This window comes from Canis lupus, chromosome 22 (assembly GCF_048164855.1).
Source record: "Canis lupus baileyi chromosome 22, mCanLup2.hap1, whole genome shotgun sequence".
Lineage (NCBI taxonomy): Eukaryota > Metazoa > Chordata > Mammalia > Carnivora > Canidae > Canis > Canis lupus.
Genome location: NC_132859.1, coordinates 49,906,020 through 49,932,084, shown reverse-complemented (window position 1 = coordinate 49,932,084; position 26,065 = coordinate 49,906,020). Strand labels below are relative to the sequence as shown.

Here is a 26,065-nt window from a genome sequence, read left to right as displayed (position 1 = left end):
AATTTCCTGCTGTGTTTCTTCTCTGCCTTTGTTTCTGATTCTCTTTGCCCTGTAATATTTCCGTATAGTTCTATATCAATTGCTTGCAGTTATTACTTAGTTTCTAGTGAGCCCCTGTTTTTCCAAACCACTATCTTCTAGCCGACGTGGTTCGGAGATCCACCATGAGTCCTTTCTGTCTACACCCAGGCAGTGGGGTGGTGGTCCCTGCTCCTTGGTGTCCAGGAGAACCCTGCCCTCTCCTCCTTGGCCCCATTGTGCAGAGGCATAAGTGCTCTTAGCTTAGCCTGGGCTGACTTTTAAAGCCTCTTCTCATGGTTTGTGATTTGGATTTATAGTTTGTTTTTTTCTTATTTTCATCAAAGATAGGGGATCCCTGGGTGGCGCAGCGGTTTGGCGCCTGCCTTTGGCCCATCCTGGAGACCCGGGATTGCATCCCACATCGGGCTCCCGGTGTATGGAGCCTGCTTCTCCCTCTGCCTATGTCTCTGCACCCCCCCCTTTCTCTGTGTGACTATCATAAATAAATTAAAAAAAAAAAAAGATAGGTGTTCCCCTTTATGTGTCTTGTTTCCTTTGTTGTTTTTAACTTTTCTCATGAGCAACAACAGGACAGAGGTGTCTTTCTGCCTCTATATATTACCAGGAGTTCACATTCCACATTCAGGTGCTTGTTTAGGGCCTTTCCAGAATTTTTTTTTTTTAATTTTTATTTATTTATGATAGTCACAGAGAGAGAGAGAGAGAGGCAGAGACACAGGCAGAGGGAGAAGCAGGCTCCATGCACCGGGAGCCCGATGTGGGATTTGATCCCGGGTCTCCAGGATCGCGCCCTGGGCCAAAGGCAGGCGCCAAACCGCTGCGCCACCCAGGGATCCCGCCTTTCCAGAATTTTAAATCTTTCTGAATCTCTTAGTGGGTACAAGACGGACTGAGGCATTGTCTTGGTTGTTAATGTCAGCATCCCATTTTTTCTGGTTTATCCACGGTATTCAGATTCTTAGGTGGAAGCCTGTGTTTCCACCTGCTAGTTACTGTGCAGGTACATACTCTTTGTGGCAGCTGGGACAGAGACTATGTGTGTGTTCCCATCAGCTGGAGATCTGGAGCATCAGTTTTCCAAATGCTTCCGCTGTTTCAGAGAGAAATTTTCGACTGAATAAAAACCTTGAATGGAATTTTGTACATAGATTTTTCTTGGGTGTATAGGTACCCTTTTGGGTGTCATAAAGCCATAATAGAAATAACTTTCTTGTTGGTAGGATGAGGATTTTATATATAGTGATCCACCATTTCTTTTTTTATAATACATAAAAAAATAATAAAATCATCTCAGTCATGCTCACTTGAAAATTTTTATGCATCTGAGATAAGAATCCTATTTCCATTGTTAAGGCTGGATTTTTATTTTATTTTAATTAATTATTATTATTTTTTAAAGATTTATTTATTTATTCATGAGAGACATGAGAGAGAGAAGAAGAGACACAGGCAGAGGGAGAAGCAGGCTCTATGCAGGGAGCCTGATGCGGGACTAAATCCCAGATCCTGGGATCACGCCCTGAGTTGAAGGCAGATGTTCAACTGCTGAACCACCCAGGTGTCCAAGACTGGATTTTTAAATTCTGCATTATTCTCTTCCTTAATGTCTTTTAAAATGTGATCCCTACAATGCTGTTTATATCATCATATTTGGCTGAAAAAAATTGTACATGCATATGAGATATGCATAATTATAAAGTGTGAACTATTTTCAGAGTGCAAGTTTTAGAACTAATAAAACTCAGAATAACTTAAAATCTTAGATTTCCATGAAGTTAACATAAGTGGAAAAGCTTGTTCTTTTTTTTTTTTTTTAAGATTTTATTTATTTATTTGTGTGAGAGAGCACAAGCAGGGGGAGGGGCAGAGGGAGAGGAAGAAGCAGGCTCCTTGCTGAACAGGGAGCCCAATGCTGGGCTCAATTTCAGGACCCCAAGATCGTGACCTGAGCTGGACAGACACTTAACCTGTTGAGCTACCCAGGTGCCCCCCCGCCCTCCTCCTTTAGCCTTTATGATTCATGGGAGACATTCCCTGGATATCCTCTTCCCCAAAGCTACCTAAAGGAGAGATTGTAACCTGCTCATTGTGATCCCAATCAGCATTGTGAGAGCTAGCCAGGCCTTTTGTGACAAACACTCCCTGCTATTGCAGGTTTAATTTGATTTTACACACAATGATTGTGATTTTGTTTGTCATAATGTTGTGTTTTGATAACTTTCATTAAGTAGATGGCAGCTTGTGTAGTGGTGAATATGACCTTGAGCCAGTAGTTAGGAGGTATTGGGAACTTGCAGTCAAGGCTCTCACTCATTTCACTAGACAGCGAGCGATGTGGAGTTCTTTTTTTTTTTTAATTTTTATTTATTTATGATAGTCACACACAGAGAGAGCGAGAGAGGCAGAGACATAGGCAGAGGGAGAAGCAGGCTCCGTACACCGGGAGCCTGACGTGGGATTCAATCCCGGGTCTCCAGGATCGTGCCCTGGGCCAAAGGCAGCGCTAAACCGCTGCGCCACCCAGGGATCCCCGATGTGGAGTTCTTAAAGTGTGTCTCTACCTGTGTCTTAGTTGTGTTCATCTTGAGTTTTCTCTATGAGCAAGGATCACTAACCCTCAGACTCTGCCTTCTCCTGTTGATTCCTAATAGTTAATGAAGTAACACAAAGAAAGATTTTCTTTAGAAAAAGGAATTAAGGGAGTTAAGAATTTCTTACATATTAACTGTATCATAAGGGGTGCTATTTAGGTTAAAGCTCTGTCTCAAAATGTCTGTCACATGATTATCATGTTTTGATTTTGGTACATCTCATCTTTAATATTGTCATTCTCTTAGGACACTGTAATAACTACTTCTGAATATCTTCCTTTATACATGGATAGATTAGAGTGGTCAGATACATCTGTCTTCTAACATTATTAATCCACCTTATAAGTAATAAAGTTTCAGGTGAATATCATATAGCAGGCATGTATGTATATAAGAAGACTAAACTATAGATACATATGTATCTGTATTTCTGTCTCTGCATATATTTATCACTGGGTACATCAGCATTTATATATATATATTTTTATATATACACATACATACACATACATATACACATACATAGACATGCACATGTATGTACATATATATATAGGCACATAGGGACAGTTTTTATATTAAGCAGGAATATAAAAATGTATTTTGAAAACACAGGTTATTTCTAGGAGCAGTTTTTTCCTTATTGAGACACAATCATATGTGACTACTGGAGTCCAGTAGGACCTGGGAGAGTGTGCTGGGGCATGGTGGCAGCTATAGGGGGCAAAGAGGCACCCCATCTTCATTGTGCTGACCTTTGCTTCCTGTGGGTACTCTGTGTGCTCATCATCCCTTTGCTGGGTTGGAGGCAGTGTGACCTCCACATAGGCACTGAGAGGAGTCATGAGAGAGACTTTTGTTTTTGCTTTTGAAGTAAACATGTGCCACTGGCCAAAGACAGAAGCAGTACTGTCTTAGTATTGTTATTGCGTTATTTAATGTAGAGGTCTTCCTATAAGCCAGGTTAGTTCTCATTTCCCTTAAATTTGATTTTGCTTTGTTTGCTAATCATTAAATGGCCATAATCATAATAATCCTAGGATGTGACAACAGATCATTCAGCCATTCAGCATGTTTAAAGGAGGGAATCTTGTTTTAGGTTGTTTAGTTTTATTTTGTAATGAAAATATAGTTGACATATAATATGACTTATTTCAAGTATACAGTATAGTGACTGGACATTTATATACTTTATAAAATGATGACCATTATAAGCCTAGTTACCATCTGTCACCATAGGAAGTTATTACAATATTCTTGACTATATATTCCCTATGATACCTAATTTTATAACTGCAAGTTTGTGTACCTTAGCTCCTTTCACCTATTTCTCCCATCCCTCCATCCCTTTCCCCTCTGGCAACCACCAGTAGTTTGTTCTCTGCATTTATAAGTCTATTTCTATTTTGTTTATTTGTTTTGCTTTTTTTTTTTTTTTTTTTTTGAGGACGAGTATAAGTGGTAGGGGGAGTGAGAGAGGGAGAGAATCTTAAGCAGGCTACACACCCAGTGCAGAGCTGGATGCAGGGCTCAATCTCATGGTCCTGAGATCATGAGAGCCTAAATCAAGAGTGAGATGCTTAACAGCCTTCTGGGTGCCCCTGTTTTGCTTTTTAGATTCCACAAATGAGTAAAATCATATAGTATCTCTCTTTCTCTTGATTTATTTCGCTTAATGTAATATTCTAGCTCTATCTGTGTTGTTGCAAATGGCAAGATTTCATTCTTTTTTTGTGGTTGAGTAACATTCCATTGTATGTATGTTTCTATATTATGTTTTCTTTATCCATTCATCTGTGAGTAGACATTAGGTTTATTCCATATCTTGGCTATTGTAGATCATGCTGCAATGAACATAGACGTGCAGATATCTTTTCAAATAAGTGTTTTCATTTTCTTCAAGTAAATACCCAGAAATGGAATTGCTGGATTGTATGAAATTCGTATTTCAATTTTTTGAGGAAATTTGATAATTGTTTTCTGTGGTGGCTGCACCAATTTACATTCTCACCAGCAGTGCTTGAGGGTTCCTTTTTTTCTACATCCTTACCAACTCTTGTTATTTTTGTCTTTTTGATATTAGCTAATCTGACACATGTGAGGCAATATGTCATTATAGTTTTGATTTGCATTTCCCTGGTGACTAGTGATATTGAGCATTTTTTTCATGTCTGTTGACCTTGTTTGTCTTCTCTGGGAAAATATCTCTGCCCATTTTTAATCAGATTGTTTTGTTTGTTTGTTTGCTGAATTGTATGAGTTCTTTATATATTTTGGATATTAACACATTATCAGATATAGAACTTGCAAATATCTTCTCCCATTCAGTAGTTTGCCTTTTCATTTTCTTGATGGTTTCCTTTATTAGTTTGATATAGACTAAATAGTTTATTTTTGCTTATGTTGCCCTTGCCTGAGGAGACAGAACCAAAAACATATTGCTAAGAATAATGTCCAGGAGTTTACTGCTTGTATCCTTTTTAGAAGTTATATAATTTCGGGTCTTACATTTAAGTCTTTAATCCATTTTTTAAAAAGATTTATTTATTCATGAGAGACACAGAGAGAGAGGCAGAGACCTAGGCAGAGGGAGAAGCAGGCTCCTTGCAAGGAGCCTGACGTGGGACTGGATCCCTGGACTCTAGGATCACACCCTGAGCTGAAGGCAGACGCTCAACCGCTGAGCCACCCAGGTGTCCTGTCTTTAATCCATTTTGAATTTATTTTTGTATCTGGTGGAAGAAATTGATCCATTTTCATTTTATTTTTGCATGTAGCTGACCAGTTTTCCCAACACCGTTTGTAGAAGAGACTGTCATCTTGCCTCCTTTGTCATAGATTTACTGACCATATATGCATGGCTTTATCCTGACTCTCTTTACTGTTCCATAGATCTAAATGTCTGTCTTTGTGCCAGGTACCATACTGCTTTGATTTTAATAGCTTTGTGGTATCATTTGAAATCTGGAAACATGATACCTCCAGCTTTGTTTGTATTTCTTAAGATGGCTTGGGTTATTCAGGGTCTTTTGTGGTTCCCTACAAATTTTAGGATTGTTTGTTCTAGTTCTGTGAAAAATGCCATTGATATTTTGATAGGGATCACATTGAATTTGTAGATTTCTTTGGCTAGTATCAACATTTTAGCAATATTAATTCTTCCATTTCATGAGCATGGTATATCTTCGTTTATTTGTGTATCTTCAGTTTCTTCTCTCAGTGACCTAAACAATTTCACCTCCTTGGTTAAAGTAATCCTATGTATTTTGTTCTTTTTGATGCAATTATAAGTGGAATTGTTTTCTTAATTTCTCTTTATAATATTTTGCTACTAGTACATAGAAACATAGTAGATTTCTATTAATTTTATATTACTCAGCTTTATGAATAAATGAACTGGATTCATTTAATCTAATAGGTTTTTTGATGGATTCTTTAGGTTTTTCTATATATAATATTATATCTGCAAATAATGACGGTTTTACTTCCTCCTTACCAAATTGAATGCCTCTTATGCCTTTTTGCTGTCTAATTGTTGCAGCTAGGACTTCTAACACTACGTTGAATAAAGGTGGTGAGAGTGGACATCCTTGTCTTGTTCCTAATCTTGAATGTGATGTTTTCTGTGTTTTTTGTCACACGTGGCCTTTATTATGTTGAGGTATGTTCCCTCTATACCCATTTTGTTGAGAGTTTTTATAAATGGATTTGAGTTTTGTCAAATACTTTTTCTGCATCTGTTGAGATGATCATATGATTTTTATCCTTCATTTTGTGAATGTGGTATATTACATTGATTTGAGGATATTGAACCATCCTCACATCCCTGGAGTAAATTCCACTTGATTATGATGTGTGATCCTTTTAATGTATTAATGAATTTGATTGCTTATATTTTGTTGAGGATTTTTGCCTCTTTGTTCATCAGTAATACTGGCCTATAATTTTTTTTCTTTGATAGAATCTTTGGTTTTGCTATCAGGGTAAATGCTTGCCTTGTAAAATGAATTTGGAAGCCTCTATTTCTCTTCAAATTTTTAGAATAGTTTGAGAAAGATAGGCATTAACTCTTCTTTAAATGTTTGGTAGAGAGGTGCCTGGGTGGCTCAGTTGGTTCAGCGTCTGACTCTGGATTTCAGGTCAAGGTCATGATCTCAGGGTCGTGAAATTGGGCCCCTCATTGGGCTCACACTCACTGCAGAGTCTGCTTGAGATTCTTCTTCCCCTGCCCCTCCCCCTGCTCACACTCTCTAAATAAGTAAGTAAATAAATCTTAAAAAGAATGATCGGATTCACCTGTGAAGCTGACTTGTTCTAGGCTTTTCTTTATTGGAAGTTTTTTGATTACTGATTCAGTTTCATTATTAGTAATCAGTCTGTTCAGATTTTCTCTTTCTTCCTATTTCAGTTTTCCCCTGAGGATTCAGTGTTTCCAGGAATTTACTGGTTTCTTCTAGGTTGTCCAGTTTGTTGGCATATAAAACTGTGGGTAGTAAGTAGTCTGTTAAAATCCTTTGTATTTTTGTGATGTCGGTTGTAGCTTCTCTTCTTTCATTTCTAATTTTATTTGGTTCCTCTTACTTCCATCTCTCCCTCCTTTGTTTCTTCTTTTTTTTTTTGATGAGTCTTGTTTATCAATTTTGTTTATCTTTTTGAAGAACCAGCTACTAGTTTCATTTATCTTTTCTATTATTTTTAAAGTCTCTATTTCATTTATTTCTACTTTGATCTTTATCATTTCCATCCTATTAACTTTGGATTTTGTTCTTTTTTTTTTTTTTTTTTTCAGTTTATTTAGGTGTAAGGTTAGATTGTCTATTTGAGATTTTTCTTGTTTCTTGAGGTAGGCCTCTATTGTGATAAACTTCCTTCTTACAGCTGCTTTTCCAGAGTCTCATTGATTTTGGAACATTGTGTTTCCATTTTCATTTGTCTGGAGGTTTTGTTTTTTTCTTTTTTAATTTACTCATTGATCCATTCGTTGTTTATTAGTGTGTTGTTTAGCTTCTGTGTGTATGTTTTTTAAATTTTTTTCTCATAGTTGATTTATAGTTTTATACCATTGTGATCAGAAAAGATGCTTGATAATGATTACAGTCTTCTTGTTTGTTGAAACTTGTTTTGTTCCCTAACATAGGATTTATCCTGTTGAATGTTACATGTGGACTTCAAAAGAATGTGTGTTCTGCTGGTTTTGGATGGAATTTTAATATATCAGTTAGTCCACCTGGTCTAATGTATCATTTAAGACCACTGATTTTTTTAAACTGATTTTCTGCCTAGATAATCTATCCGTTGATGTAAATGGGGCATGAAAGTCCCCTACTATTATTGTATTATAGTCAGTTTCTCTGTATTTGGCTCTTAATATATGCTTTTTTTATTTAAGTGCTCCTTAAAGTATAGTATTATGGTATTAAGTACCTATGTTGGATGCATAGGTATTTATAATTGTTATATCTTCTTGTTGGATTGATTTTTTTATTATTATGTAGGTCCCCTTTGTTATACAGTCTTTGTTTTCAGTCTATTTTGTCTGATATAAGTATTGCTACTCTAGCTTGCTTGTCATTTTCAGTTTCATGGACTGTCTTTTCTCATCCCTTCACTTTTAGTCTGTGTGTATCTTTAAGTCTGAAGTGAGTCTCTTTTAGACAGCATATAGAGAAGTCTTGTTTATTTACCCATTCAGTTGCTCTGTATCTTTTGGATACACTTGGAACACTTTGTCCATTTATATTTATATTGGTAGGTATGGACTTACTGCCATTTTGTTAATTATTTTTTGGTTATTTTTGTAGTTTTTCTGTGTTCCTTCTCTTGCTTACTTCCTTTGTGGTTTGATGATTTTCTTCAGTGTTATGTGTGAATTCTTTTCTTTTTAATTTTGTGGATCTACTATAGGTTTTTGGTTTGTGATTACCATGAGGTTCACATATAATACCCTATGTATGTAGCAGTGTGTTTTAAGGTGATGGTTACCTAAGTTTGAGCAAATCCTAAAAGCACTGCATTTTTTACTCTCCCCCCTACCCTGTTTTGTGTTTTTTTTGTCATCATATTTCACATCTTTTTATTTTTTTATTTTCCCATAATTAACTGTTGTAGATATTACTTTTGTCTTTTAACCTTCATACTAGTTGTGTAAATGATTGATCTACCACTTTTACTATATGTTCACTGTTAGTTAGATTTTTTTCTTTCAAAAATTTCTTCTAGTTATGGCCTTTTCTTTTCCACTTAAAGAAGCCCCTTAACATTTCCTGTAAAGCAGGTCTAGTGGCAGTGAACTCTTTTGTCTGGGAAACTCTATCTTTACTTCAATTCTGAATGATAACCTTGCTGGGTAGACTGTTCCTCTTTATGAGTTTTTACTTTCAGCACTTTGAATATATTGTGCCATTCCATTCTGACCTGCAAAGTTTGCCAAAAAAAATCAGCTGATAGTATTTTTTTTTTAATTTTTATTTATTTATGATAGTCACAGAGAGAGAGAGAGGCAGAGACACAGGCAGAGGGAGAAGCAGGCTCCATGCACCGGGAGCCCGATGTGGGATTCGGTCCCGGGTCTCCAGGATCGCGCCCTAGGCCAAAGGCATGTGCCAAACCCCTGCGCCACCCAGGGATCCCTCAGCTGATAGTATTATAGGTGTTCCCATGTATGTAACTAGTTGCTTGACTCCTGCTTCTTTTAATATTTTCTCTTTAATTTTTGACATTATTTTGTATCTTGGGATGAACCTCTTTGGGTTCATATTGTTTGGGGTTTTACTTATTTATTTATGAGAGAGAGAGAGAGAGAGAGAGAGAATGGGGCACAGAGACACAGGCAGAGGGAGAAGCAGGCTCCATGCAGGAAGCCCAATGTGGGACTGAATCCCAGGTTTCCAGGATCACACCCTGGGCTGAAGGCAGCACTAAACCGCTGAGCCACCCAGGCTGCCATGGGGCTTTCTTTCCTTTTTGGACCTGGATGTCTGTTTTCTAGTCTGTCTGCTGTAACTTCCTTAAATAAGTTTTCTGCTCCTTTCTCTTTCTCTTCTCTCTCTCTTTTTTTAATTAATTAATTAATTAATTAATTAATTTTCTTTCTCTTCTCATTCTGGGACCTTTATAATGCAAATGTCAGTACCATTGATGCTGTCCTTAAAATTTCTTAAACTATCCTCAGTTTTTGAAATTCTTTTTTCTTTTTGCCATTCAGCTAGGGTCACTTTCATTACCCTGTTTACCAGATTGCTGATCCATTCTTCTGCATCCACTAATCTGCTGTTGATTCTTAGTGTATTTTTCAATTCAGTTATTGTATTCTTCAGCTCTGATTAGTTCTTGTTTGATATTTTTTGACCCTTTCTTGAAGTTCTTGCTGTCTTCATCAATTCTTAACCTGAGTTTGGTGAGCATCTTCATGACCATTACTTGGAACTCTTTATCAGGTAGATTGTTTATCTCTTTTTCATTTAGTTCTTTTTCTGAGGTTTGTCTTGTTCTTTCATTTGGAACATATTTTTCTGTTTTTTCATCTTGGCTCTCTGTGTATGTTTGTGCATATTAGGTATATCAGCTACATCTCCTGGTCTTGAAGGAGTGGCTTTTTGTAGGTGGACTGTGAGACCCAGAAGTGCATTCCTCCACTGGTCAGCAAAATCAGGAGCTCCAGGATAGTCCTTTGTGTGTTCCCTTCTGTTTTGGGTCAGCCACAGCTGTTGTGGGCTCATGGTGGATGGGAGCCCCTTTGGGGGAGCATCAGTTAAGGCAGAGGTGGCCTGGTGGGTGTGGTGGGGTGGAGGTGCCTTCCAGGGTAGGGAGAGTTAAGCAGGGCAATTCTGTAGGGGAATACCAGGGTGGGGCTACCAGTGCTAGCAAGTAGGTGCAGAATGTCAGGACTATTTCTCACCAGTACTAAGCCAGCTAGGTAGGGTGAGAACAATGGCATCTGCTAGTGCTTCTGTTCCTGGGGAATTTCCTGCAGTTGCCTGTACCTCTGGCATGTGCTAGTATATCTCCTTCGTATATGGCCCTGGTGCTTTTCAAACTGGTGCCTCTGCACTAGGTCTTAGGGTGAGTATGTAGATGGGTGTTTTAAAAGTAGCATCTTGGGAACCTGGGTGGCTCAGTGGTTGGGCGTCTACCTTCAGCGCAGGTTGTGATCCCGGGGTCCTGGGATTGAGTCCTGCATCCGGCTCCCCACAAGGAGCCTACTTCTCCTTTTGCCTGTGTCTCTGCTTCTGTGTGTGTGTGTGTGATGAATAAATAAATAAAATCTTTAAAAAAAAATAAAAGTAGCATCTTGGTTTTCTATAGCCCTCTGGCTTTCTTGGGATTAAGCTGTGCTGATTTTCAATACCAGACATTTTGAGGCCCAGTGCAGGTCCCCAGGGCAAGGTTGTCCCATGTGGGGCTTGAACTGCTCACTCCATAGGGAGTGCTATCTCTCCCACTTGTGGGATGCCATGCTGAGGGTGTGGTCCTGATCAGACTGCTTCTCTGCCCCTCCTGTGCTTCTTGATGTGACTTATTCTTTCTAGCCATTAAAGAGCCATTCTGTTAGTGTTTAGGTCATTCTCAGAGTTGTTATTTGTGTAGCTGTAGCCTTAGTGTGTCTGGGAAGAGGTGAGCTCAGGATCCTCCAGTCTGCTACCTCGATACTCCTGGGAAGCAGTTGTTTCTTAAATAGGCATGCACAGCATCATATTTTCCTTTGAAGGTAAGGGTCATTATAATTGCATTCTTAGCTGACAAGAGAAAGTTAAAGGATCAAAGAAAAAGATCTGTTTTTAGATGCTGAAATTGGAACCATACTTTTGGCGTTGATGGTGAAGAAAAGCTGCGTGATTTAGAACTTGAGTTTTTATATTCTCTGAGTTCCTTGGTTCACAGTCCTATTTTTAGAAGTAGCTGGTTATTATGCCTGCCTAGAGAGTCATCTATAGTAGAATGCAGTCAGTTTTTTAGAAAGAACTTAGACATAGTAAAATAATTTAGACATTGTTAGTTCAAAGTTGTATAACTTGATACAGTAATTGAAAAGGATAGTAATGGAAGAAAGAATACATTACAGCTGTGCATCTTCAAATACGATTTAAGAATCAGAGCAGCTGTGGGTGACCAACATTGACTCATGTGAGCTGAAGAAAAATCCACTGAAACACTTCAGAATAAAAATAATAAAAAATGGATTTGATAGCATCAGTGGCTAATATAACTTTTAAACCATGTACCTTTTCCCTCCTAACTACTGATATTTTGACTGTATGCTTTTTTGAGTCATTAGGGATTTCATAGCATCCATAGCTTTTCAAGACTTTTTAGAAAATATTTATTTATTTATTTTTAGAGAAAGAGAGCACAAGAGCAGGGGGAGGCAGAGGGAGAGGAAGAGGGAGACTCCAGCGGACTCCCTGCTGAGCATGGAGCCTGACCCAGGGCTCAGTCTCAGAACCCTCAGATCAGGACCTGAGCCGAAACCAAGAGTCAGATGCTCAACCAACTGAGCCATTCAGGTGCCCCTTTAAGACATTTTTGTAACTTCTGTGTGAAATATAACTGTAAGAATCATCTATTAAGAATTTTTCTTTCAGACTCAGACTTTTTCCTATGGTTGGTATCACATATCTCCTGTTTATCATTCTTTGTTCATTTCTAAGAAGTTAGCTTTACTTTTAATTTTATTATTATTTATTTTTAGAGAGGGAAGGGACAGGGGCAGAGGGAGTGGGAGAAAGGGAAACTTAAGCAAGCCCCACACCTGGTTTGGAGCCTGATAAGGGCTTGATCTCATGACCCTGAGATCATGACTTGAGTCAGAATCAAGAGTCAGACGCCACCCAGGCACCCCTGCTTTACTTTTAAATTACTCCAGAGTTTATGATAGAGCATCTGTCTTGAGAATACCGTCTCTCTTTGTTATTTGTAGTATTTCTACACTGAAAACTTAAAACATGTTTTTCTTCAATGCTGTAGACATTCCTTTATAATCTTTCTTGAGGGGCTTGTTTATTATGCTCATCACTTGTCTTTTGTGACAAGCTAGATAGAAAATAAGAGAGGCAGCCCTTGGAAGAGGTGAGCTTATAAACCTTAAGAGCTCAAACCTTATCAGTGGATGAAAACAGCAAGGCATCTTTTCTTTACGCAAATTCCATCTTATTACCTATATTCTTTAGTTAGAGACTCTACTAGGAACTTGTGTAGAAAGTAGTCCATCTCCTCACATATGGCACAAGGCACTGCATCAGAGCTCCCCACATCTGCTGAACACACTTCCTGCTAAGACCTGAAAACCTGCCCACACAGTGAGTCATTCTAAATAGTTATGGAGAGAGAATGCCGTTTTCACTTATTATTACCAGGGGATATTGTCTTTGCTTAAATTCATTTGTCTCTTTCAAATATGTGCATGAGTGATAAAATCATACCAGTCACCTGACTGCTGAAAGTTTGATTTCATTTGATTTTGATATTTGCTGTTTGTAAACATAAGCCTTTGTTACAGATTAGAAAAGATGAAAATGATTTTGTAAGTATTCAGTATCATCAAGCATGAAAGGAACTGAACACTGTCTTCTTACCTTCACTGCAGTGGGATGACAGGTCAAATCTTTCTAGGGGCAGTTTTATAATAGGTGTTCTAATTTAAAAAAATATGCTCTTGGGCCTAGCAATTCTAAGTGTGTTTGAGGAAATAGTGGGCAGCTGGAAAAAGATACACATATAAGAATTTTAACATTTGTTTGATTATTTTAGAGAGAGCAAGCATTCACTCATATGTGTGCCACAGGGGGAGGAGCAGAGGGAGAGAATCTTAAGCAGACTCCCAACTAAGTATGGAGCCTGATGCAGGGCTTGATCCCATGACTCTGAGATCATGATCTGAACTAAAACCAAGGGTTGGTGACTGACTGAGCCACCCAGGCACCCTGAATTTTAACATTTATAATAGCAAAAAAGTGGGGAGGGGACAAGTATTTTTCAGTAGAGGATTAAATTTATAGCACTTCACACAAGGGAATATTATGATACTGTTAGAAAGGACATTTCATGTTTATATGTATTGGCATGGAAAAACATTCATTATACACCACTACATGAGAAAAGATTACAGAACAATGTGTACAGGACAATCCTACTTTTGTTTTTATAATACATATTTATGAATGTATGTTTTGAAGTCTGGTTTTACACAAAATTGCTGTTTATAGTGGTTATTTTTTGTGAGAGGTTCTCTCCAGTTCTAATTTGTTCACTTCTTTATGGTTTAAAATTTTACATAAACTTGTATTGCCTTCATAAAGAAAATAGTTAAGATATTTACATTGTGGAGAACAAAAGAATATATGCCTTTAGAATAGGCAATATACCACTGATCTTTGTGTAGCACTCCTTCCTTATTGGGCTGCCCTTATAGCGTTTGAAGAAGTATGTCATGAGCGATCTCAAATCCATTTCATCTAGTTTGGCACATTTTCCCTCCGCAGTGAGAAGACTGCTCACCTCTGGCATCGTGATTCAGGTGTTCCCATTGCATGATAATGAAGCCCTGAAGAAGCTTGAGGACAGCTGGTATACTCGGTTTACTTTAAAGTATCAGCCCCTAGGTATGTGTCAATACCTGTTCTTGTAGAGGAAAGGAAGAATTAATAAGTCATGATTCAGCAGTGGTGTTTTCTCTCTTGGCTAGACATTTAACACAGCTGGACAGGGCTCACCAGCTGCAGGGAGACCAAAATTGGGATTGGATAAGATGAATTACATGACCTATTTAGTAATTTTTTAAAAAGGTTTTATTTATTCATGAGAGACGCATAGAGAGAGAAGCAGAGATATAGGCAGAGGGAGAAGGAGACTCCATGCAAAGAGCTCAACGGGGTACTTGATCCCGGATCCTGGGATCACGCCAAAGGCAGATGCTCAACCGCTGAGCCACCCAGGCATCCCTAGTAATTTATTTCTAATACCATTTCAAATGGACTGAATTACAAGCTTTCACTAAATTTCACCAACACAGGCAATGATCCCTGGTCAGAGTTGGAATAGAACAGACTTTTTAAGAATTTCATTTGACTGTGAATATTTTGTCTTTGAAAATTTCTGTTTCTTTAGAACTAATAATTTGAATGGATTGAGCTATGCTCATTTTTAGGGCCTAAACATCTTTTGTGGTAGTTTGTAACTATCTTGATGTGTATTACTGAATGTATCCATTTTCTCTGAATACAATTTTAAGAGTATCCATTAATTTATTTGGTGTGTGTTGAAAATGACTGTACATAAACTGACATCAGTTTAGGTGTTCAGATTTTTTGGCTTAGTTATGATTTTTTTATTTTTTTTAGTTAAGTTTTTTAAGCATAAGGATTATTGAGTTGTTAGATTTGACCATAAGCATTGCTATCAATATTTTTTTTAAGATTTTATTAATTTATTCATGAGAGACAGAGAGAGAGAGAGGCAGAGACACAGGCAGAGGGAGAAGCAGGCTCCATGCAGGGAGCCCGACGTGGGACTCAATCCCGGGTCTCCAGGGTCACGCCTTGGTCTGAGGGCAAGCGCCAAACTGCTGAGCTAACCAGGCATCCCCTATCATATTGTTTTAAAGATTTTATTTATTTATTCATGAGAATCACAGAGAGAGAGAGACAGAGACATTGGCAGAGGGAGAAGCAGGCTCCATGCAGAAAGGCTGATGTGGGACTAGATCCCAGGACTCTGGGATCATACCTTGAGCCAAAGGCAGATGCTCAGCCACTGAGCCACCCGGGCATCCCTCAGTGTTTCTTTAAAGGGAATTTCTCTTTTGACTTTGTTTAAAGGAATCCCTCTAAAATAATTTTATTTCTATTTCCATTCCTGAAAACGGCTAAATAGTAAACAAGTATATGTTTTTAAGATGAAATTTGAAATTGCATTTTGAATTTTTTTCTTGTATTCTTTGAAAGGAAAAGTTTTTTTTGATAGTTCTGGGTAATATGCTAATTATTTTGTGTTAAACTTACTGATATTTTTTCACTCCAGTAGCTGCTTAGAAAGTGAGGGGAAAAGTGAGTTGATGGTGAAGGCTGAGCATGGTTGTGGTAGAAGGTGTGAGGTTTTGGGGCAGGCTGGGACTAGGATTGCAGTTGGGGCATGGGCAAATCTTGACCTTCCCCTTGAAATTGGAAGAGGGAGGTCGTGTGATTTGGAGCCCAGGACCACGAGCACCTTTTTTTTTTTCATTGATTAAACATCCTTTAACCTGATTCAGATTTGAGGTGACACCATCCTATCATTTATTTTAATATGTTCGTGTGTTAGAAGAATAAAGATAGGAGAAAATAGCTTATCCTGGTTTACTCTGATGCATCTTTTTAGACTGATCTGACACAATTATCTTAAAGTGTTAACTGCACGTAATAACCAGGAAATAATACCTCATTTCTGCCCCTCCCAAGCTCCTGCATCCCACCCTGGTCCCAGTGCAGGATGCTTTTGCAACCCAGGCATTCACCCAAGTAGATGCAGCTGTCAAAGGATGTAGTGTTGGCGATGCCTTTTGGATTAGCTCATGTTGTGTTCACAGAATATTTAACAGTGATATTACTTGTCCTTTCTTTCGCTCAGTTCTTTTATGAAGGTATAGATAAATGTGACCTGTGGCTGTTCTAGAAGTTAATGTGTAGAATATTGTTTTCTGCTTTTGAATAATTTTTCTTCAGTATATTGAATCATTTGCCATGGTATATTGTTTATCAATATTTATATTTTTGGATAGCAGGAGTGGATACTGTGGACAGGGAGTCTTCTTTGAAAAGAGCGTCTATAACTATGATATTAAAGTGAGAGAAGGATGGAGAACATAAATTAAGCCCCCAAATTAAAATGGCTCATTGGCTATGGCTAAGTTTCAACTAGGATCTTAGAAATTTAGGACAATGGGCAGCCCCGGTGGTGCAGCGGTTTAACGCTGCCTGCAGCCCAGGGCGTAATCCTGGAGACCTGGGATCGAGTCCCATCTCAGGCTCCCTGCATGGAGCCTGTTTCTCCCTCTGCCTGTCTCTGCCTCTCTCTCTCTCTCTCTGTGTCTCTCATGAGTAAATAAATAAAATATTTAAAAAAAATTTTTAGGACAAACCCTAAGCTGAGTTTTTTTGGGAAGAGGGCATCCATCAGATAAGGAAATAAAAAGGAAACAGACCCAGGTCTCTAAGCTGGGACAAATATCAGGCCTGCTAACCGGAAAAGTGGGGTCTTTGTACTGCATAGGAAATGGATTTACCATCGCACACTGGGAAATGAAGGTACTAAATGATCCCCCTTTAACTAAAAAAAATAAGCTTACTTGAAATGGCAAAAGTCTTTGGTAGTCTGTACTTAAGGTCATCTTTTCCCTTTCCTTGTAGACTGTATTCGTGGCTACTTTGGGGAAACAATCGCTCTTTACTTTGGATTTTTGGAATATTTCACTGTTGCCTTAATCCCTATGGCGGTCATTGGGTTACCTTACTATTTGTTTGTGTGGGAAGACTATGACAAGTACGTGATCTTCGCCTCCTTCAACCTGATCTGGTCCACAGTGATCCTGGAAGTGTGGAAGCGTGGCTGTGCCAATATGACCTACAGGTGGGGGACACTCGTTATGAAGAGACAGTTTGAGGAGCCTCGGCCAGGATTCCATGGGGTCCTGGGTATCAATCCCATCACCAGTAGGGAGGAACCTCTCTACCCCAGCTACAAGAGACAACTGCGCATTTACCTGGTCTCTCTGCCGTTTGTGTGCCTCTGTCTCTATTTCTCCTTGTATGTCATGATGATTTACTTTGACATGGAGGCCTGGGCCTTGAGTCTACATGAAAACAGTGGATCTGAGTGGACCAGTGTCCTGTTGTATGTGCCCAGCATCATCTATGCCATTGTGATTGAGATCATGAACCGCCTCTATCGATATGCTGCTGAGTTTCTAACTTCATGGGGTAAGACTTGATGCTTGTATTTATGTCATATTTGCCTATAGGAAGTGTGCTTGTATCATAGGATTCCTATAACGGCTGCTTTGCAAAGCAAGGAGATGTTGCTGTGGGCTCACTATAGAGACATAAGGAGGAATTCATCAGCTTTGAGGGTTCTGATGCTCTCACCTCCTGGTTATCATGGTAGTCATAGAGGAATTTTAGTTACTGTACTCCAGGTGCCCTGCTAACTTTTTGTTCATGGTATCTTATTTTCACCTCCTCAGGACACCATGAAATAGAAGTTACATCACCATTTTAGGGACAAAAACACTGAGGGTTATTAACAAGGTTCAGGCAAATCGTAGAGCCAGGCTAATCCAGACCTTTCTGTGTCTAAAACCTGTAATCTCAATACTATAATTTTGTATTTTTTTTGTTGAGGGTAGAGTAAATTATCTTCAGGTACTTTGGCCAAATGAACTGTGTCTGCTGTCTAGCTGTTTAGAGCACTGAAGCTATTGACCTTAGTGTAGTGGGTACTCTTCTATCTGTTTGTGGTTAAAGGGGAACTGGTTATAGTTTAAAAATGGTCTTGACAGGCCATTCACTCTTTTTATTCACTCAAACAAGTAAATATGTAATATTCCCCAGAAAGAAGTCTTTGTCTTAATTTTATGCACCATAAAGATGTTTTAAATTATTTTCTTCATTTAACAACTACTATTTACTGAGTGCTCTCCTTGTGTTGAAACTGGAGGAGAGATTTTGTGATGTTTCTTATCCTGACAGTGACCCTGGGGGAGGGCAGTATTGGTGCTGTTTTTGTGGGCAAGGTGGGCTGAGTATCAGGAGACTAAGAGACTTGGCCAGCGATAGGCAGTGGCTGAATAGCTGAGTGGGGGTTCCAGTCCAGGTGAGCCTAACACCATCGCTGGCAGGAGGACACTTCTCTTCAGAATCTTCTTGTTCTTTTGCCCTGATGTCCTAGGGCCTGTCCTCCCATGTCTCCTTTCCCCAGCTGAGGATAGATATTTGAATTGCCCTCTGAGTTAATCCTTGTGAGGCACACACACAGAGGGCTTTATTGCCCTCTTTAGAGGTTGCTGTCAGTTTTATTTATTCAGGGTCTTCTTCTGGATGGCTTTTAGTGGGATCATTTGCCAATACATCCCATATTTCTTTGTTGCAGTAATACTTGAAGAATAATTTCAGAACACAGTGCTCTGCAGTACTGTGGACAATGTGTCCTAAGCCGAGTTTCCTCCTAGGTGCTGTTCAGATGTGTGAGATGGAGCCATGAACCACATTCCGGCATGTTTGCTCACCGATGCTCTCTGCCTCAGTATATCCACCTTTACCCCATGACAGCCTCCCATACTTCTTGCTTATCTAAGAGAAATTTCCTCTCCTTTTTAATATTTTAGAGAATCACAGATTGGAATCTGCCTACCAGAATCATTTAATTCTGAAAGTTTTGGTGGTGAGTAGAGTTTTTATATACAGATCTATTTGGAGATGCCTGGGTGGCTCAGCAGTTGAGTGTCTGCCTTTGGCTCAGGTCATGATCCTGGGGTTCTGGGATTGAGTCCTGCCTCAGGCTCCCTGCATGGAGCCTGCTTCTCCCTCTGCCTGTGTTTCTGCCTCTGTTTCTGCCTCTTTCTCCTCTGTGTCTCTCATGAATAAATAAAATCTTTAAAAAAAACCCCCAAATCTACTTGGATTAGAAAACTTATGTATACTAGTTAATAGGGGTATAAATACGAAGACTGGCTTCTAATTTAAAATATCAGTATATTTGGTATAGGTAGGCAAGGATTGAGTGTGTTTACATATGTGTTCAGTTGTCTTACTGCCTATGTACACATGCTGTTAAGACTTCAAGTACAGAAATTAGTAGTAGAGTCAATTTCTAGTTATTTAACAAACTAACCATGTTATAGACCTGTTTCTGTTCTTTTCCTTTTGGTCACTTCTTTGTTTCACTATTCAACAATTCTGTTCAGTGATGGAGCATTACATTTTTTTTTTTTTAATTTTGTGAAAGAGTTTTCCAAAGTCTAAGAGATTCCCAGCATATTTTATTGGCTAGGAGGAAAGAAATGGAGAAAAGGCATAGTGTAACCTACTTGGTATTTGTATATAAGCTCACATACTAGGCTTCTTCCCATTATTATTATAAATAATAAATATCAGCTTGGAAGCCCCTCATTTATCAGGAGGTCACCTCAGCCATTGGGAACATAACTGCGAATTAAGAAAGGTACAGAGAGAGTCCTCTAAACTCTTCACCTGGAGCACAGTCCATGTACCTTACCCCCAAGAAAGGGTTCTAGAGAAACAAGTTTTTGTTACAGTTACAGAAATCATTCTAAGAAGCTTATTTATCTAGTTTTTCAGGTTTTAACTGATAGGAAAGTGTTTAGGTTTCTGGAGGTAGGTAAATTTGTAAAGGCAACAGTGGTAAGGAAGTAACATTTTTCATAAGTAGGTAATAAAAATTCGACAGTTTAGCAATTTGGACATTAGAAAAGGAACAAACAGCCATGTATACCTAAAAAGTCTTTGAAGGCTTCATTCTAGCACTGTGAGGTATTGATATTCAAAATGCTGGTGCTTGCTGTCTGGCTGTCCTAGTATGTCTCCGTGGGGCAGGGGAGTGCCAGGTTTTGCAGGGTGGGATGCACTGTTGGTGAGGACTCCAGAGAGATCCCCTTTGCCAGGTCTGTAGGACTCTTTGAATGAACAGGGGTTGGGGTGAGGTGGGTAGGTAGGGAATGAGCCCATCCAGGCTATCTGGAGTGCTGGTTGAGGGTGGAAAAGGCTGGGTGGGCCTTGCTCTTCCTCTTGTGTTAGAATATAGTAGAAATCTGCTAGGCTGGCCTGGAGTCCCAAACCAATTCATCTTCTAGGCTCTAGGCAGCTTTCAGAGTTCTCCTTTGCTTGCCCCTTGTGTTATTTCCAGAGTTTATGGACATGCTTAGTGAGGAGGAATAGGGGAGAAACAAGTCTATGCCATCTTGTTAGGACTGGAAGCTCCCTCAAGACATTTTTTAATGCTGTATTTACAATTTTGATAAAGTATTTGTAAACCAGTGTGAAATATTACTCTCTTTTTTGGCAGTTCAACTTTCTGAATTGCTTTGCCTCACTCTTCTACATTGCCTTTGTCTTGAGGGATATGAAGCTGTTGCGTCAGGTGAGTGAATAGCAAAAGGTATGAGTTTTACAGGTTTTAGGGCTACTTTCCTATATTCGGGTAATGTATTTCACATTGTTATTTTTAGATATTAAATGTTACATTTTGTATATCTTGAAGCCATTTCTAAATATAAAACCATTAGCAATTGCACTGTGTATCATACTCAACTGAAAACAAATTAGTTGAAGCTAACCCACTTGCAAAACTAATATAGTAGAAGTAAATAAAATACATAGTTCATCTCAAAGCTTATAAATCAATTCTGATGAAAAAAGTATGTTTCTTTTTTCTTTTTTGAAGTATATTTCTTTTTTTTTTTTTAATTTTTATTTATTTATGATAGTCACAGAGAGAGAGAGAGAGAGAGGCAGAGACACAGGCAGAGGGAGAAGCAGGCTCCATGCACCTGGAGCCCGACGTGGGATTCGATCCCGGGTCTCCAGGATCGTGCCCTGGGCCAAAGGCAGGCGCCAAACCGCTGCGCCACCCAGGGATCCCTGAAGTATATTTCTTAATTGAAGTTTTGTGTGTGTCCCAGAGTGAGGGGTGATTGGTGTGACTTTAAATGTACTTTACACGTTTCCTTTTTTAAATGAATAAATTGTTAAACTTAGAGACCAGCAGGTCCTATGCAATGTTGTGTCTTTTCTGGAGTGTTTAGGAAAGTGCATTTACTTTGCTGTGTTGCCATTCTTGGATCACAAATACCAGTGAAAGATAAATTGAGTACAAATTATTGCTATCTAAATTATCTTTTTTATAACTGAGCCAGCTGTCAGAGCTGTTCTTTCTTGGTTTTAATATGCTGTAAACATTAGTAAAGAGAAAGAAGATTTTGTAGTTATGTCTAACTGCTTGCGTAAAAGTAAAATTAAATGCCACATTCTTAAGAACAATACGAGATATATTGCTACTTTTTTGAAAATTAAAAGTTCGAATAATACATTTTGAAATTGATAAGTTGGACGTACACATTGTCTTCTGTCCTGCTGTTAGTGTATTAGCAGGGTATGACTTCTCATTTCTTGTACCTTAGAGAGTCTCCTTTTTTTAACAGGAGATACGAGATGGGGTTAGGGAAGGACTTCTTAAATAATATGATTTTAATACCAGCAAAGGTGGTGTGTGATAGAAACACTTTTGTCTGTCTGGGGTAAGCAGAAATTGACACAGCATTTCTGGAAAGTTCTTGGGCAGCTTTGCCAAGAACCTTAATCCATCCCTAGTAAATCATCAGAGATAGGAACAAAGATTCATGTATACAGGTATCCAAGGAGCAGCATTGATAGTAGTGAATGTTGGGAATGATATAGTCAACAGCAGTCCGTGGGCTACTTGTATTTTTATTTGTGATTGGAAAAAAGTATCCTAAGATGTTAGCAGTGGTTCCATCATGCTTGTGGAATTATGGTGGACTTTTTTTTCCTCCTTTCTAGATTTTCTTCAGTGAAAGAGAATATGTTCATTTTGTAATTTTTTTTTAAAGTTTGGCCAAACTGGGATGCCTAGGTGGCTCCGCGGTTGAGTGTCTGCCTTCAGCTCAGGGTGTGATCCCGGAGTTCCAGGGATCAAGTCCCATATCGGCCTCCTGCAGGGAGCCTGCTTCTTCCTCTGCCTATGTCTTTGCCTTCTCTCTGTGTTTCTCATGAATAAATAAATAAAATATTTAAAAAAAGTTTGGCCAAACTGCTTTTTTACAAAGTTGGCAATATGTAGATTGTTATGTTGTAGCAAGGATGAGATGACAAAAAACACAATCTTAAGTTAAATTTTCCCCTGCCAACTCATAATTGATTTATTTCTTATTATAATCCTATTTATATATAACAATTTTTGCATTTTAGTATGTTATTCTTGTGAAAAAAAATTAGAAACATTATTCTAGCACCTAGCTTCGATACTAGTTTTTGTTGATAATATACTGTTTGTTGAAGGTACCATTTTATTTATTACATGATTATGTGTATACTGTGATCTCATTAAACTACATTGTCAGATTCCATTTGTGTGTTTCTTTTTAGAGCTTGGCCACTCTCCTGATTACCTCCCAGATCCTTAACCAAATTATGGAATCTCTTCTTCCTTATTGGCTCCAAAAGAAGCACCACGTGCGGGTGAGGAGGAAGGTGCAGGCTTTGAAAGCCGACATTGATGCTACATTATATGAACAAGTTGTCCTGGAAAAAGAAATGGGAACCTATTTGGTAAGTTTGACTGTTGCTGAATTAACCATTGACTAAAAGTGAGTTAACAGTCATGCACTAAGCTCAACACATGTGTTTGCTCACTGTCTCAGATGTAGCTACTTTAGTGTCTTTCCCGCCAGGGTGCTTTAAACAAGAGCTACTTTAAAGCTAAAAAGAAAAGGAGGAACTGCATTGAAATGTTGCTGTCTTTAATTAGAAGTTATGCCTAACAACAGCAGAGGGTAGGTTTGGCCAGTTCTGTCACTGCTCTGCCAAGGCTTGTGGCAGTCTTTGCTGCAAAGATGCTAGAGCCAGGGAGAGATGAGAAGGCTGCAAAGAGGCAGTACCTTGCTTGCTCGGGGTGCTGCCAGCATCTGGAGGAGGCTGAAGCCCACTGCTGAAACTGGAGTGCCAATCTTCAGTCTCATTTGTAGTTTAAATTACTTAGTTGTATTGTAAGTACAAAACGGTCCCTTTAAGATAGAAAATGTCTGAGTTCTTTGTAGGAACTGCCAGCAGATCACTGGCAGTTTGGCCACTTATAACAGTGGAAGCATCTGGCTTGTGTTCGTGGGCAAGGGGTGTCAGCGTCACATCTACTTTGGGTCACTGTACATCCTACCCCTTCCTCCTTAGGGTGGGTGGTACTCTTCTTATGAAATAGGTCCTGCAGTGGCTCATCTGTGAGGGTCCGTTATTGTGAAACTCACTTAGTCTTGCTTTCCATCTTAATGAATCATCTTCTGAGTTTCTTGGCTCCTGTGCCCCTTTTTCTTAAGTGCTTATGAGTTTTAGTCGGTATGTTCATCTTGAGGAGGAGTATATTCTCTCTCTGCTCACTTCTTCCTACCTTATTTTCACAACTGTCCCCTGAGCCTCTAAGTCTTTAGTCCAGAGCTCGCACCTTGTGATGACATCAGGGATTTTGGAGAGCAAGTAGGTAGCGTGCTGTTGACACAAGCTGTATTCCAGAGCAGCAGTTGTGGCTTTTTCCAGCCTCCTTTCCGGTTAAGTGAAACAATGTCCTAGCCCCTGGTTTTGTTCAAACAGCCTAGCCTCAGCCTCCAGGGGAGTGGGGTGCCTTTGAGTCCCCTGCTCCATAGGATGCAGATCTAGCCACCTTGTTGGCCTGTGGATTGGAGTCTGACCAGGCTCCTGCTCACCACCTTGCATTTTGTTCTATTTCTCACCTAAGCAGCTGATTTTCTAGTTTTTGAGTGGTGATATGCCTCTGATGAAAATATACATATATGCACTAGCGTTTTCTGTCATTGCTGTCTTTGAGGGAGAACATGATTCAAAGTATAAATTTATGGCACGCATGACCAGGAACACTATTTCTGTTTATACACAAAGGGTCAGAGAAAATGCAGGCGTGTGTGTGCACATGTAACACATACACGCACGCGTACACACACACATACACGCTCGCCTTTATGCGCAGGAAGAGTTAAAGGAACACATTTGCACAGTATGGCGCCATCTTGCCTGAATTGGTTTGAGGGCTAGCTTACTGTGGCCTGAAAAGTGTCTGCTTCATGCTGTGTCAGAATCCTTTCCTTGCTTGTTCTGGGGGAGTGCTATTTCTGGCTGTGTTTATTTTTTGTCCTTTACTCTCTTATGGAAGCCAACCAGCAGTCTCTCCTCCAAGCTCTTTATTCCATCCCCTTTATTCTGCATCCCCTCTCAAGGCCTCTTTTCCCAGTGCCCACCTGGAGCTCCCACATCTCCCACTTCCCCTTCTCCCTGCCTCAACTGTCAGCAGCCCTCCTGTCCCAAACCAAGCAAACCCTCACATCTTCTGCTGTTCATGTCCTATCTTTCCTGCCCCTCACAGTTTGTTGAAATAATTCTCCATATTTATATCTACTTTCTTCCTCTTCTTCCTATAATCAGAATCTGCCAATCTCTGAATTATTTGAGCAAACAACATTATCTCCCAAAGTGCCCCAGATCAAATTCACAGTCTTCTCAAGACCAGTTTCTTCTCCTTTTCTCCTGGCTCAGTGAGTAGTGTACAGTAATTCAACCAATATGCTTCTTGCCCAAGCAATTTTAATTCACCTAAGAACGGTGCACTAATAAGATGACACTGCCAGAATCTTAGACCTCACCTTTGTGGCATTTCATGACATCTGATAATATCTTTACAAAAGAAAATTAAGCATTGCTACTCCTATGTTAATAAAAGGCCGATGAAGCTCTGTGTTGTTCATCACCTGGCAACTAAATCAAGAACAAGATTCAAGACTTTGCTTTTCCAGTTGAGAGTCTTTCTGTCATTCAGCACGGGCTCTCTGAGGTGAAGTAAATGAAATAGGGCACAAGTTTCTCTTTGCGGGTCCTGGGTCTGTGAGTGGACGCTGGGGTTAGCAGTGCTACTCTTTAACTTGGTTGCAGGGTCCTGTGTGATCAGATGCATTTTCCCGTCCTCATATCCTATATGTCCCCCTCTACTCTCTCTGATGGAGTGACAATCCAGTATTTGCTATTTCAACTCTCTCCATGTATTGGGAGAGGGGACATACTTTTTGGTCATATATGCTCTAGATCGTTTCCTATGCACTGATTCTTCCCTCCAGGTGTATTTTTCTCCTCACTGAAGTCTGAACTTAGAATTGTACATACTGTAAAGCTCATCCTGACTGCTCTATGAGAATCTAACATAATAACCAAATTTTGGGGAAAACAAATTGGACTGAAACACAAACAACATTATAAAAGTAATACTTGTTAGGCACTGTAGGAAACTTGGATAATGCAGGACAGAGTAAGTAAAAAGTAAGGAAAAAGAACACCTCTGTAATGTCTCCACCGAGGGTAATTTGCTGGGGTCTTCTGACCCTGCTGCACCAGCCACAGGGCTAAGGCCATAGAGTGCCTCGATCTGCAGTGTACACTGCTGCCTCTCTCCTGCAAATTGCCAGTTCATACCTAACTGCAGAGCTGCATGAATATGAATTTGCATGACAAATGCTTCAGTTAGGGCAACATTGCCACACAGTAAACGAGCTGCCTTCTAATAAGGTAAACGTTAAGAAATTTGCTAAAAACTTAAACAGCACTGTTCTCTATACTGAACATTTTTGTCTTGGAAAACGTGATTATTTTTTCAGCAGT

At 39.3% G+C, this 26,065-nt stretch overlaps 1 protein-coding gene across 3 annotated transcripts in view; it reads left to right on the top strand.

Moving 5' to 3' along the window:
* ANO10 (anoctamin 10) overlaps positions 1-26,065 on the top strand; it is a 228,650-nt gene that overhangs the window by 18,877 nt on the left and 183,708 nt on the right. Inside the window, exons 5-9 of one of the 3 annotated variants that reach the window (XM_072793562.1) lie at positions 14,111-14,230; positions 17,012-17,581; positions 18,985-19,040; positions 20,682-20,756; positions 22,781-22,963. In XM_072793562.1, coding sequence (XP_072649663.1) covers positions 14,111-14,230; positions 17,012-17,581; positions 18,985-19,040; positions 20,682-20,756; positions 22,781-22,963 — 1,004 coding nt within the window. The remainder of the gene's footprint in view (positions 1-14,110; positions 14,231-17,011; positions 17,582-18,984; positions 19,041-20,681; positions 20,757-22,780; positions 22,964-26,065) is intronic. The other 2 variants (XM_072793564.1, XM_072793563.1) reach the window with 2 other exon arrangements.